This window comes from Piliocolobus tephrosceles, chromosome 4 (assembly GCF_002776525.5).
Source record: "Piliocolobus tephrosceles isolate RC106 chromosome 4, ASM277652v3, whole genome shotgun sequence".
In the NCBI taxonomy this organism is placed as follows: domain Eukaryota; kingdom Metazoa; phylum Chordata; class Mammalia; order Primates; family Cercopithecidae; genus Piliocolobus; species Piliocolobus tephrosceles.
In genome coordinates this window covers 157,203,935-157,218,354 of record NC_045437.1, presented here as the reverse complement: position 1 = coordinate 157,218,354, position 14,420 = coordinate 157,203,935, and the positions used below count along the sequence as shown (strand labels likewise).

At 55.0% G+C, this 14,420-nt stretch overlaps 1 protein-coding gene across 5 annotated transcripts in view; it reads right to left on the bottom strand.

The window, feature by feature from the left end:
• SEPTIN8 (septin 8) overlaps positions 1 to 14,420 on the bottom strand; it is a 27,022-nt gene extending 12,602 nt beyond the window's left edge. For 3 of the 5 annotated variants that reach the window (XM_023196323.2, XM_023196328.2, XM_023196334.2), the window contains exons 1-4: positions 14,116 to 14,420; positions 2,572 to 2,692; positions 1,373 to 1,568; positions 855 to 1,041 (exon numbers count right to left, since the gene is read on the bottom strand). In XM_023196323.2, the coding sequence (XP_023052091.1) occupies positions 855 to 1,041; positions 1,373 to 1,568; positions 2,572 to 2,692; positions 14,116 to 14,145 (534 nt within the window). In that variant the 5' untranslated portion in view covers positions 14,146 to 14,420. The remainder of the gene's footprint in view (positions 1 to 854; positions 1,042 to 1,372; positions 1,569 to 2,571; positions 2,693 to 14,115) is intronic. The other 2 variants (XM_023196330.2, XM_023196338.2) reach the window with 1 other exon arrangement.

The window sequence follows — 14,420 nt, the reverse complement described above, 5'->3', positions numbered from 1 at the left end:
CTTCCAGCCCTGGTTCCCCCAAATCACCATCCAGCCCCAAAACTGGTCCCCCTAGGCATACCCAGCTTTGACCCAGAATCCTCTGAAGGTCCTAATTGGCCTGGGGCCTGACAGAAGGAGTGGTCGGGGGCTGTGCTCCCCACTAAGCAGGTAAAAGGACCCATCAGCAGTAGCCATAAGAAGATCCCAAAATCTCCCACACCCAGGCTATCCCGTTTTTCACAATAAAAATGAACTCCTGAGACGGGAAGGCAGTCGCGTGACAGCTGACAAGGGCTGTGGGGCCACATGCCCTTCAAAATGCACAGCTCTTCTTGCCCTTCCCACAAAGCTGCCTCCCTTCTCTACCCCTACAGTACCCACCCCTCATTCACATCCCAATTCTGGGCCTTAACTCTCCTCTCCCTGATGGGCTCAGAAAGAACTAAAGCACGCTTATGTCAGGGAGGAAGGGGGAAGTGAAGGGAGGAGCTAGGAATTAGGAATTGAGAGATAGAAAATGAGCAGAGAAGAGGCTGAGATGGGAAAGGAGGTTCCCTGGGGTGAAGGGCAGCAAACACTATTGGGAGCGGGCGGGGCAGCAGGGCTGAGAATGACAATGATTCAGCTGCAAGCAAGGGGCTCAAGGTCAGACCCAGGGCACAGGACTCTGGAGAAAGAGCCCAGAGCAATGGGAGCCACTGGAGCAGGAGGGACAGACGCAAGACAGAGAGAGGACCAAGCCAATAGGGGGCCATCCACAAGCCCCCGACGAGATCCCTGAGGACCATGGTGGACAGGCATGAGGCAGCCACCCACATCGCATCGCAGCAGAAGACTATGGAGCCTGTGACAGCGGATGGGGACAGGGATACCTTGCTGTCTAGTTTCTTCATGGTCACCAGATCCAGGGACTTCAGGGAGTGCCCCGTGGGCGTGATGAAGTAGAGGCAAACGTGGATCCTTGTGTCATGGTAGTCGAAGAGCGAGCGGCGGATCTTCAGCTCCTCCTGCAGATAATTTTCAAACTGCGCATCGATGTAGTCAACTATGGGCCTGTAACTACAGACAGCTCCATCACCCAGGAGGCTGCCAGCTGAGATCAGGGGCTTGGGGCTTGGGGGGCTCAGGGCTCGGGGCCAAGCCAGGCTGCCCCCTGGCCTTTTCTTTCTGGGAACAGCTTCTGCCCGAGGATCCCTGACTGGATACAGGCAGCTGACCCCTTCTCCAGACACCTAAAGGAGTAACTGGTCTGTTGGTGACCACAGAGCCTCAGATACTCCCCAAGAGGCACTCCCTGGCCCCTGCAGTGTGAGGGCTGGGCTACTGGTATGGGGACCAATGTAGGTGGGGTGGGAAGAGGCTGGGTGGGGCCGCCCTTCCCGCCTCTTGCCTCTCATCCTTATTGATCTGATCCCCAAAGCCCACGGCATCCACAATGGTCAGCTTGAGCTGCACGTTGCTCTCCTGGAGGTCATAGGTCTGGGGCCGCAGGCGCACGCATGCCTCGTGGTGACTGGCTTCCTCAGTCTCGAAGGTCGTGTTGAAGAGCGTGTTCATCAGTGTGGATTTGCCAATGCCGGTCTCCCCTGGGCGGTGAGGACAGGAGGGGAACAAGTGGGTGTTACAGGCTGGAACTGGGGCTGTCCTTGGCTGGTGGCTAGGCCAGGCAGGGCTCAGGCATCCATGGCCCCTGGACAAGAGAAAGGGGCAGGTCGCCCACCCCCATCCCTCATCACCCCCATTCCCCAGGAACTATCTTTTCCTGTGGCCTCAGAAATAACCTGTGGAAGGAAGAGCCAAAAGGTGGACTTGGACAGAAGACATAGCTGTGTGTGATGTGTGATGTGTTCCCTCAAGGAGCAGGGAAGAGGCAGAGCCGTGCAGCTGGGTAGACACCACTGCAGACCCAGTCTTACATAACCTGCTGTACACAACACATAACCTGCTGTACACAACACCCTTCCCAGGACCAGGGTGGTCACGGGACCAGGAGGGCCAGGGTCTAAAGCCACCAGTGGCTCAACCCATGCGCCCTAGACAGCCCTAGCTCCACATGGCTTTAGCTGGGGGAACTCAGGATGGGCCACTTCCTGAAGGGCACCTGCAGAGGGACCAGCAAAGCACTTTGTACCCTTCTGGGACTCCCAGGGAACCTCTGAGAGCCTCTCTGCTTGGGGCTGTATTTGTTCATATGCGTGCCGGAGCACTTACCACCGGATATGGTGATGAGGGGCAGAGCTGTTTACCATAACGTCCTTGACACAGGGTAGGAAGCAGTAAATGAATACATGTTTTTTAAATGAACAAACAAATGAATAAATGAACCTAAATCTCTGTGATAAACACCCACAGTTTACAAACCACTTTCATGTGCCCGATCCAGTAACTTCCTGACAATGCTGTGCCAGGCCCTGGCTCTAACTCCATCCTTGACCTTGGCAGAGACACCAACCAAATCCTCATCCTGACACCCCCAAAGTTTCACTCTGCCTGGGAAGCCCCCTTGTAGCTCAACAGGGGGCCAGAAGCACCCCCTCTCCCAGGAGGTTCTCACCCACCCTCGGTCTAAGGCCAGGCCCTGACACTCACCCACACAGAGGATGTTGAAGCTGAAGCCCTGAGTAACCGACTTGCTGACCAGCTGGTCGGGGAGGCTGTCGAAACCCACATGGCCGCCCAGGGAGAGGCTCCGGGGCTCTGGCTCTGCATTCTGCCAAGAGAGAAATAAAACAAGACATGAGCCCACTGGAGAAGAAAGGTCAAGGCTGCGGGGGCAGGCGCTAAATCTGAGTTAAAACAGCGAAGCAGCCCCGTCCGATGTCTGAATTCTCAACAAATCTCAGACACACCCTGAGTACACCCAAGCCAAGTTTCCCAAGCCAACTCCAGGCCAAGTTTCCCCAGAGGGAGCCCGATGCCCCCAGGGAGAAAGGCCCTTCCACTCTGTGACTTTGCTTCACCTGGGATGGCCAGGGATGCCTGGCCTGAGGGCTCCATCTCTCCTGGTGTAGGTGGCCCCAGGGGCTGTGGCTGCTACCCATAAGGGCCCACCTGTTTTCCTACTCAACAGGAGGCCCCAGATGCTCCCAGAGGCACAGATTACAAAGTGCATCTGTTCCTGCAGCCAGCTCTGAGGAGACGGGGGATGCTGCCTCTGCCTAGTCCTCCCAGGCCCTCCCACTGAGGCAGGACTCAAGCAGGGGCAGGTCTGGTCTCACCCCCTCACACACACGTGCTCCCTTAGAGGGGCCTCCTCTATCAGCTGGGCTCGTGGCCCTCCATGCTCACCGCTGCTCCTCACACACCCACATGTGGGACTCATGCATGGACCCTGCTAAAGGAGCTGGCCCTCACTCAGACAACCCCCCACTGGGGCTCAGGGGTGGGTTCCAGAGGGATCGAGACTCTGAGGCCTCCTCCCTTCTGCCTCAGTGGTGTTCTCTAGAGATCCCCAGCTCCTGGCTCTTGACTCCTGCCACCGTCCCACCCCTATCTCAGTCCTGGTTGTCTAGACAGAAGGTTCCAGGTGAGAATGTGGAGGCCTGGCCTTAGCAGAGAGCTGGGCGGCAGGCCCCGAGTGAGCTGGGGCCACTGGAGCCGGCCCAGCGCTCTATAAAAGGAAACCACAAGGACCTAAAGCAGAGGGTCATGGTCACACTCCATCTTGTGTGGCTGGTTTCTCTGACTCCCTGGAATGGGGTAAAATGCTGCCCGAGGGAAGGTTCCCAGGCTCAGCCCCTCTGGAGGGCAGACCTTAGACAGCTCCATGTTGTGCAGAATCCTGCCTCCTCCATTCCTGAGCCCCGCTGCCCTGAGACAGCTGGAAAGAGGAAGGAGAGGAAAGGAAGGAGAGAAGGAGAGGAAAGGGCAGCGGATTCAGAGTCTCTCCTGCCCATAGCTGCGGGGCGGGCAAGCAGGTCCAGCTGAGGACAGCCCAGGAGATAGGGCCAGTGGCAGATGTAGATACAGGCTCAGGGTCAGGAATGGACGGGTGGCCCTGGCTCCTGCCCTGCAAAGGCATCTCTTCAGCACCGGAGCAGCTGACCTTCGCCACAGCCCACTGCCTTGGCCTGAACCCCTCTGGCCATCCTTCCCGCCCAACCAGAGAACCTTGGCACTCAAAGCCAACCTTCTCCACAATTGATGTCTACCTCCCCACGGCAGCCTTGCATCAGTGACTCCCAAGTGTGGGTGCTGGCAACCTAGACCCCACATGGCCTCTCTGGGCAGTTGTACCATCCCCTCAAACAAGTCAGGGCTAACCCTAAACCTGCTCTCTCCCATTCAACGGAGCCTCTTTTCTTATAGCTGACCCTTTCTCCCCATCACCTAGCCCCAAAGCATCATGTCCCAATCTCCCCACTCAAGCCCAGGTCTCCTTAGGGCTGCAAACGTAATTGGACAAGGAGGTCCCAAAGGCAGCTTCCTCTCATTGGTGCCCACATAAAAGTAGTTAATGAAGCCTAGGAGGTGCTGGGCCAGGTCCAAACCCCTTAGCATGGCGTTCCAGGCCTTTCTCACTGGCCCGGTTCCAGCCCAGCTGGTAACTCTGAGCTCCCCTTTCAAACTCTACCCCTCCCCTGGGCTCTACAGCTTACTCTACCTTTTCCTTGGCACCCACTCTCACCTGGCCCCCAAGCACTTACATTCCAGACCCCTCACTTGGCAGTTATCCTGTTTCCTAGTACTACTGGTTATCCTTTTTTAATGCATATTGATTCTCTACCTATTCTATAAGCTTCTTGATGTTGGCTGCTGGTTGGGGAGGTCAGGTTTTCTATTCTTCCCTCCCTCCCATTATTATGCCCAACATGCTGGACAACGCTACCATTTACAAGTTACTGAACATGGCCCCCAACTGCTATGGCATCGGGGCACCTGCCCACCTTACACAGGGCTTCATTATTTAGTCTCTGTTCCACCTCCTTATGGCAGCTTGAGGATCAAATGGAGGACACAACAGTTAGTCTAGAGCTTTTTTCTTTACAGGCAAGACTGAAAATCTCCAAAATTTAAGGCGTGCTGTGCTTGCAGAGAAGGCTATGTGTTTATTCATCCTCTTCTTCCAAGGGGTGACACAATCAGGATGCAATCCAACATCCTGTAGTCTGCCGCCAAACCACCAAGTCAGCTGTGTCTGGAAACCACACACACACACACACACACACACACACACACACACACACACACACGGCCGCAGAGCACTTACTGAGAAGCAGAGGCCATTCCATTCCTGTTTTCCCCTGCTTTCTTACAGGTCTAGTCTCCAGAGGCTAAGTGTAGCACTGGGGATTGTTGGGGCAGGTCTCACATAAACTACCTATCCATGCACGGCAACTGCAGAGTGGCCTCCCCTCACACAGCTCGAGTCTTTCTGTGGAAGTGTGGGGTAGAGGGAGGTCATCATCCCTAAGTTGTTGCCCAGACTATACTCTGTTATTGCAGGGGCCACACATCTGGGGCAATATCTGTTTAGTAGCCCTAGGGAACAGGCAGGGAGCATGCATGTACACACACGTACACACACAGAATGGCCACTGGCTCTGATGGAGACAGTGTTGTTACCTTGTCCCAGGAGACTGATCTGACCTCCAGGCTTTACCAAGGGGTAACTCTCAATAATGCCAACTCCCTGATCATAGATTTGGCATCGACATGTGATCTAAGTTGCATTACTTGCTCCAGGGTGCCTGCCCCAGGCATCTCTACCAACCTGAGTGGGGTTACAACCTAGGAGGAACCAGCAGCCTCTGAAGGACCTCCTGCACATCTCAGCTACCGTGACTCAGAAATAAAGTCAGGTCTCCCAGTGGCTACCAGAACTGCAATTTGGTGGGTAAGACCACAGCTCTAACTCCTGGGGTGGGAGCCCATCAGCATGATCCCATCATTGGTGCAGGTACAGGCAAGTGACACAGGTTGAGCCTTTATGACCATCTTGAAACCATTAGGGGAGCTAGCCTAAGGCTTCAGTCCACTCACAGGATGGCAGAGCCAAGAAAATCACAGAGAAGAGAGGAAGCCAGTGTCTGCCCTATCTCTGCGCTTTTCCGCTTACCCCTGGCCATATCCTCTTTATCACTGAGGCTAGTTGACTGGTATCATTTATTACTCGCAACTGAAACATCTTCAGTGCCATAGGATCCAAAGTAAAACTCTTTGGATGCAGAGGAACAGGGAGAAAGCAAGGAGAGCCAGGAAAGGAGGGACAGTGTGGAAGGTAAAACAGCTCAGTGTTCACAACCAAAGGAAGGAATGGATGTCTGAGATGACACCAACACCTCACTGAGGACCACCATACGTGAACTAAGCCAAGTGATTTACACCCAGGCTCTCACTTAGTCCTTTCTCACTGTGGATGACAGACTCCACGATTATCTCCGTTTTACAGGGGAGGAAACTGAAGCACACAGAAGCTAGGGAACTAACCAGGGCAGAGCAGGGACCTAAGAGTAGACCAAGCTCTTGTCCCAAACCACTCTGCTACACTGCCTCCCCTGTTCTTAGCAGGCTCCCAATTCATTCATTCAGTCACTCAACACACACTCACTGGACATGTCTGCTGTGTGCCAGGAACTGGGATGGCTGCCAATGAAAAGATGAGGACATCAGATCCTTAACCTCAGAGGGCTAAGCCTAAGCTCAAATGCCTTTAGAAGCCAGGCAGGTAACATATATAGGTGAAGGGCAGCAGCACCCTAATAACAATGGCAACAACAGACATAACTAACATGTATTGCATGCTTGCTATGCGCAACCCTAATTTAATCTCATGTAGTCCACACTTCGGCCCTATGACATAGGCCATAGAAGCCTCCCCATTGTCCAGATGAGACAATAGAGGCATCAAAAGAGTGTGTAATTTGCCCAAGACCACACTGCTCAGGAGAGCAAAGCCAGGATCTGAATGGAGACAACATGACTGTGAAACCCACGCTTCTAGTCACATCACTCTCTGCCTGCTGGATGAAAGACAGCAGCTAATTCAGCTATGTGTGGGAGCTCCCGAGGAGAGGTGGGAATGGCGGAGAACTGGAGAGCCTGTGCTTATGCTCAATCCATGGTGGCCGCAGTTCCACAACTCGAGCCAACTGTGGGAAAGCAGGTCTAGTGTTGCCAAATCTTCCCATTTTTAAAGAGAACCCAAAAATCTCTCTCTATATATAGAGATATATATGTATATGTGTGTGTATATATATATATGTATTTTTTGAGACAGAGTTTGGCTCTGTCACCCAGGCTGGAGTGGTGTGATCTCAGCTCACTGTAACCTCCGCCTCCCAGGTACAAGCAATTCTCATGCCTCAGACTCCCCAGTAGCTGGGATTATAGGCACGCAGCCACCACGCCTGGCTGATTTTTGTATTTTTAGTAGAGACGGGGTTTCACTATGTTGGCCAGGTTGGTCTTGAACTCCTGACCTCAGGTGATCCACCCACCTTGGCCTCCCAAAGTGCTGGGATTACAGGTGTGAGCCACCATGCCTGGCCCAGAAATCTATATTTTTATGTGAAATTCTATAATTTTTAAAGATTGACAAGCAATACAAACTGAGAATACCATGAGGGCCCAATACAACATGTCAGTGAGCTAGTGTGGGCCAAAGGCCTGCCGGTCTGTAAGCCGGCTCTGGTGGGAGTGAGCTGGAAGGACCCTGCAGCCGGGCTCCATTCTCAGGTCAGGAAGCCCCATGGCAGACTGCTCTGTGGGGAGGAGTCTTCAGGCAGGACAACTTAACTTGGACCCCAGAGAGAGGTGGACCCAAAGCCTCTGGCTCATTCCACACACCTAGCTCCCTGAGGTGCTCACATGGGTGAGTGTTCTACATGTCTTCAAAGTCTCAGGATAGAGAGAGTTGGCTCTCTGTAGAGCTCTGAGCTCTACATATGCAATGAGAAACTCCATGGGGCCATTACCCCCTCTCTAATCACTAACAAGCTTTTGGCTCTTAAGCCAGGCCCCAGGCTTCTGTGTCATCATTTCTTTGGCACATCAAAGACCACAACCAAAATAATAACTTCTCAGGCCGGCTGCGTGCCTCCATGCCCAGCCGTTCCAAGACAAAGTGGAGAACAGCATTTTGTTATGCAGCCCAGTGGATAACTAGGACGCCCTTTTCCTGATCAGGAAATGCTCTGTCTGAGCCTCCTAGAGCAGCCTTCATCACCAGCCAAGAGGAACTGCCCCTTTTACCAAGAAACAAGGTGGGATCTGGGAAGAAACTGCATCTCATGGTTGCCCACACACAAAAACAGGTTTTTTTATCCAGAAGGAACTGGAAATCTATTGAATATCTAAACCAACAGAGCCGGGGAAGCTGTGGGTGAATAGAGACGCCTGTGATCCAAACCCCCAAACTAGGCTGACTGTTGCAGTGGGAGTAGAAAGAATACCCCACCATAGGTGGATTCGCTACTGAATAATGAACAAAGAACAGCCCCCAGACCCCAGGCCTTCCAGAGCCCTCCAGTGCCTTGGACTTTGGATGCTTTTCTTCCTCTGGGTTCCCATGCCTAGCACCCACTCACCAGTGTACCCCGTCAGGCAGACAGGAAGCCCACTCCCCAGGGGAGCTCCAGCCCTGGGGATGGCCCTATTAAGTAACTGAGCAATGGACCCAGGAGTCAATGGACCACTGGGAGCCTTCCCCACCCATGTTCCTGGCACAAACTATGCTAGCCCCGGCTCCAGCTCCTTCCAGCAGGCTGGGCCTTAAATAGCCAGAGCAGAGGCCTCTAGCCAGAACCCATGGTCGCAGTCATAAGCACAACTGTCCTTGAGCCTGAGAGGAATCCTAGGAATTTTCCCAGGAAAGGCTTCGGCTCTGGTCCCAGGATTCCACAGCAAGCCTCTAAGCCCAGGTCAGAGGTTACGGGAAATAACCAAGGAGACATATGTGGGAGGGTGGGGGTAGGATGCTGCTACCCCGGGCCAGGAAGGAAGAATAGAGGCAGGATATACCTGTCCCAAATCACGAGGACACCTGGGAGCCAAAGCATCTTTCTCCTACAGTAGCAACAGAAAACTTGAGAGAAGATTTAAGCAAGGATCACCCTCCATGGTCCCAACATGATGGCAGTCAAGGTAACAGGGAGATGGCAGCTGGGCTGCCAATCATCCTCACAAGGCCAGTCCTACTGCACCCATCCTGGGAAGAGAAGGAACTTTGGGAGCAAAACCATCCCCTGACCCTAATACTCCACTCTCTCTGCTTCTCTGTCTCACTAAGAGGCCCTGTCTTTCCTTTCTGCATACAACCAGCCAGGCTGGAGCTTATTAATTTGGGATAGTATGTTTCACACTTTTCCCATCAAAATCAGACTTCCAGGAAACTAAGAGCACAGTTACTGGTAGCTGGGCCAGTACTCGCCACCCCAAACCCCAGGCCTAGGACAGACACATTCTTGGCCTTTATTGTGCTGCCTGAGAGGGAGTGGTCTATCCCACCACAGAGATGGGGAAGGCGCTCTGGGCTGCAGAATGTACTCGAACTCCAGGCATTCATATTTTCTTACTTAGCTCAGGGACTCCAGCGGCAGCCACCACTGCCTTGTAACAGGGAAAGCCACGAGTGGTCTGGATATCACTGGCAGGAGAAGGCAGTCTCTGTTTCACAGCAAATGAAACCCCTTGGAGGGAGAAAGTGGGCAGCAAAGGTGCCCCGCCTTCCGTCCAACCCCAGGATGGATGCCAGTGCTGGAAAGGGACAGAGGAATGCATAGGCACCAACGTGGGTTGGCGGAGGTATGGGGGTGGCACTGCTATACTTCTCTGCTGCTTGTCCTTTCACTCCAACACCAGGCAGAATGTCAGGTTTGTACCCAGGCCCAAGAGGCAGGTCTGACAAGTGGGCTTGGGTCCATACCCACAGCCCCTTCTGAACCCCAGGCATCAGGCAGCCCAAGCCCTGGAGGCCCCTCAGAAAACAGCCAGCCACCTGCCAGTAGACATGGGCCCCTGTACCTTCCTCTGCTGGTTCTGTCCCTCTAATTTGACCTCTAGGATAGGGAACACCTGAAAGCCATGTGTCCTGACGAGAATATCTAATTTGCCCCAAGAACATGTAGGGCAACTGCACGCAAAGCCAAGATGCCCCCTGCCCTGTCCTCCACTGCCTCTTCCCAGCCCCAGTTCTTATAGGAGCTCTGAAGTTTCAAATGGCTCCAAAAGAAGCCAACAGAGTGCCCCAGCTCTACCACGAGGGCATGGAGACCTTGGGAGGGTGTCTCTTCCCCAGTCAGATGTGTCTCCCTCCTGTCTGCATAGCTCTGCATCTGGTTGTCTGGCAAAGCTTTTGCCTTGGGGGCCATGCCTGGGGATCCTGAAACTCAAGCTGGCAGCACAGAGGCAGGAAGGCTGGGGAGGCTGCAAGGGACACACAGAGGCCAGCTGGCCCTCAGGCCCTTTGCTCTATCATCCTGCAGCTGCTCGCCTCTGGTAACTGGACTTGAGCCACAGAGACATTCGTGGTAGTTACTGGTAGTTACCAAATATAATATATGCTTCCACCTAGCCCATCCGAGGGCTCAAAACGCAAAGATATCCACCCTCTCTGTCATCACTGGTGTTGGAATTTGGATCTTGTTCCCCCTACCTTTACTGGCCAATGACCAAAGTCTGCATCCTCACCCAACCTTGGGCTGTTAGCATCAACAAGATAATGCGCTCAAAGCACCCACTGCCCTCCCTGCCATCCAAGGTTTTTGACACAAGTCAGACCCTTAGTTCCCAGGCTCCATCCAGTCTCCCTCCTCCTTGGCCCTGAGCTCATCTTCTCATTGCCATCCTCTCTGTTCCCATCATGGTCAGTCTTTTAGCATGTGCTCCCTGGGCTGCCAATGCTTCCCATCAGCCCTGCAGTTGTGACCCACTGCCCAAACAGACCTTCCCAAGGTGGGCACACACGGCACGGTCTGATGCCCAAGACAGAGGGAGGGCAGGCAGACTCACCTCCTGAGGGAAAGGGCAGAGCTACGGCTCTGCAGGTGGTGCGCACATGTGCCCTGAGAGCTGCACGGGCATCTCTTGCTCAGCTCCTGTTTCTCTTCGGCATGGCTCAGCAAGGAGGCTACTGGCCGTTTTTACAAGACGGGGAGATAGCACTCTGACAGAGACCTTGAGCCCCACTTGGGTGAGGGCTCTCAATTCCTGCTTCAGAAGGGACTAGGTACTCCCTGGAGAGCCCGCTTCTTGGGGGAGTATCAAGATTGAGGGGGTGACAACGGAAGTGACAGATGGTGCTGGGGATAAAGCAGAGATGGGGGTAAGTGACTGGCTGGGAAGAACGCCAATGTGAGGCTGCATGCTGCACGTTTCTTCCTCTCCCCCTCAGCTTCACTTTCTCCAAGCCCTAAAGGGTTGCTCACCACGGGGTCTGAACCTGTGAGATTCTGGCAGGAGAAAATACCGGAGCTGGCCCTCAGCGAAGGAAGGGCTGAGCCCCAGAGTCAAGATTCCAGTTAGGAGAAGGGGCACAGCAAGAGTAGACAGGAGTCTGGCTGTCCAAGGAGGGCAAGGGGCAACACACCCTCCCCAGAGGGCTGTTCCACACACCCACACACAGGGGATGCCCACCCTCACCCCAATACTGATCTAGGGTGGAGCAGAGCCCAGTCAGGATGCCAAGGCTGTTAGCCTGTGGTGTGCACACCATGCTATGTGAGGACATAGGAACCCAGCACACATCCATCTCAAAGTACAACTCTGTATGCTGTTTAAGCTCCAGGTCAGGACAATTCTCAGGACTGCAGGGCTAGTCTGACCACTGAGCTGGCCAGAGGGACAGTGTAGACCTGTCACGGCTCCATCACATCCCGGGGCTTGCAAGACACCTCAGCATATTTCCAAACATGCCACGGACTGCAATTAACCCTCCATAAACTCTTTGAGGAACCAGTGTGGCTCTGCCCATTTTACAGCAAGATAAAGGCAGAAATGATTTTCCCAAGATGACAAGCCAGGAGGGGTGAATGGAGTCCGGACTTAAATTCAGGCCAAACTCCACCCAAGGTCTCCACCCAAATCCAACCCTATCCAAGTCCTCCCAGGAGGCTGACAGCCCAAAGTGCAGGCGGTGTGGAAGGTGTCCATCCCTCCAGCGGAAGCTGGCATAGCAACCAAGGCCCTGCGCTCAGGCTCTATGCCCGTGCCTGAGTCAGTACCCTCTCTGTGCCCTGGCCACCCCGCAGCTAATACCCAAACTCCTCACAGGAATGGTCCGAGAGCAAACACTGGACCCCAGGGGAAGGCTTGTCCAGCCCACAGCCTGGCCTCTCAGCTAACCCTCTGAGGACCATCTCTGGACGAGCACGGATGGAAGCCCTACGGAGAGTGCCATGAACAGGGCAGATACATCCTCTGCTCCCTTCTTACATAGGGCGCCAGGCCTCACATCCACGTGGACAATAGGTAGCATATATTATTCATTGTGTCCTTATCACGTGCCAGACACAGCTCTAAGTACCGCCCCTGGATTCTCTTGTTGAATCCTCACAGTACCTCTAAGAGGGAGGTAATATTTCTATCCCATTATACACATGAGAGCACCAAGGGGTTAAATAACCTGCCCAAGGTCACATGGCCAACAAGGAGTGTCTAGGATTCCTATGAAGCTATCTGATTCTGGTTTCTCTACATACCTCTCCCACCTGCAAGATCAACTGTTAAACCTCCGGCCACGGACAAGACCCAGACATAACTTTCTGGTCAGCTGGGCACAGAAAATGCACACAGACACACAAGCAGAGACGCCCAGGCACTCACGGGTCTCTTGGCCTCCAGTTAATCAGTAGGTCTGTTAGGATTCAGGCACTGCCCTCCTCCGGTACATAAATTCCAATTTATAATACGGGGCGAAGTGAATCTCTGAGTAGCCCAGCCTCTGAATCTGTTCCTCATGTATTTAAACTTACTTAACTGACATACGGGCCCCCTCCCCAATGGGAATAAAACACCCAAGTCTAGAAATTATGAAACCAAGAGCTCCTGCTTTAGTCATGCACATTTCCAAAGTAGACCAAGAAATGTATTTTCAGATTAAAGGGAAAATTTACATATATAAATTCGGATGACAGTATTTATAGCATTAATTACATAAGCTCTGGCTCCCTTATTTAGCCCCAGAACCAATTCGTTATCGTTCACATATTCAGAGTTCCCCCCTCCCTCCAACAGCCCTGGGCCTCCCTTCTCCTCCTCCTCTTTCTCCCCCTCCTCCCCCTTCCAGCCGACCAGGGCCTCACATGCTGGCAAGAGGACACAGCTTCCTTCACTGTCACAGCCTAGCCTTCCAGACACACCCAGATCCAGCCTTAAACAGCGGGGGACGTCCCGACCCCACCCCCCCCCCCCCCCCCCCCCCCCCGAGTGAATTATGAAAACCTTGAGTAAGTTGGCTATCGGCAGGTTCGGGCCCAGTGAGACCCCTGCAGGGACCACCAGGGATGTTAACCTTCTGAGGACCTGGACTGGAGCCCAGATAAACGCCCACTGGGCTGAGTCTGGAATCCCTCCAGCTCCTGGCGAATGGCTGCCGCAGACCCGACCACTGAGGCCTGACCTGCCTGGAGTCGCACCCAGGATTCCGGCGTGGGGAGCGGGGGCAGAGAGGAGCTGGGGAGGAAGGAAAAGCAGGCCAAGGGTCTTCAGGACTCAAGTCTGAGTCCTGAGCTCGTGTGGGGGACTCCCTCGGATCCTGGGGGCTCCATCCTCCCCGGCTGTACCTATCCCGCAGCACCTGTGCGGCTAGGACTCTCCCCAAGTGTGCAGAAAGAAACACCCTGGGCGATAGGGTCCGGAGTGTCTGGGACCTCCCCTGCGGGCCCCACGGGCGCCACTCTGTCTTCGCACCTGCCCGGAGCCAGGCGGGTCTTTGCTCCTTCCAGCGAAAGGGGTTTGCCTTGCCTGCGCCCCACGAAGCGACCCCGACCAGCCGCCCGGCAAGGCAGGCCGCCCGACGCTCCGAGACCCCCAGCTAGCGCGACCGAGAGCCCACGCCGGGGTCCTCGAGCCGGCCCGGCGTCGAGGCCCGGCAGTGCGGCGCTGACAGCCCGCTTCGCGCCCCCGCCAGCTGCAGGGCGGCCCCTCCTGCGCCCCGCGCCTCCCGCGCGCACCGCGGCCCAGCTGGGCCCTCACCGAGAAGCGCTCCAGGTCGGTGGCCGCCATGGCGAGCTCCGCACCGGGCGGGCGGGCTGGGACCAGCGCAGGGGCCGCGACGGGGACCAGCCGGCAGCGGGACGCGCTCCGCCCGGGCGGCTGCGGCTGAATGGATCCAATATGGCCACTTCCTGGAAACTCCCCTTGGCGGCGGCGGCGGGAGAAGCCGCGGAGCCGCCCCTGCCCCCGCCCGCGGGACCGGCCTCCCCGCCCGGCCGGGCCACGAGCGCAGCCGGAGCCCCGCCGCTTGGACGGCCGGGGGTCTCCGCGGCGAGGCGGGAGGT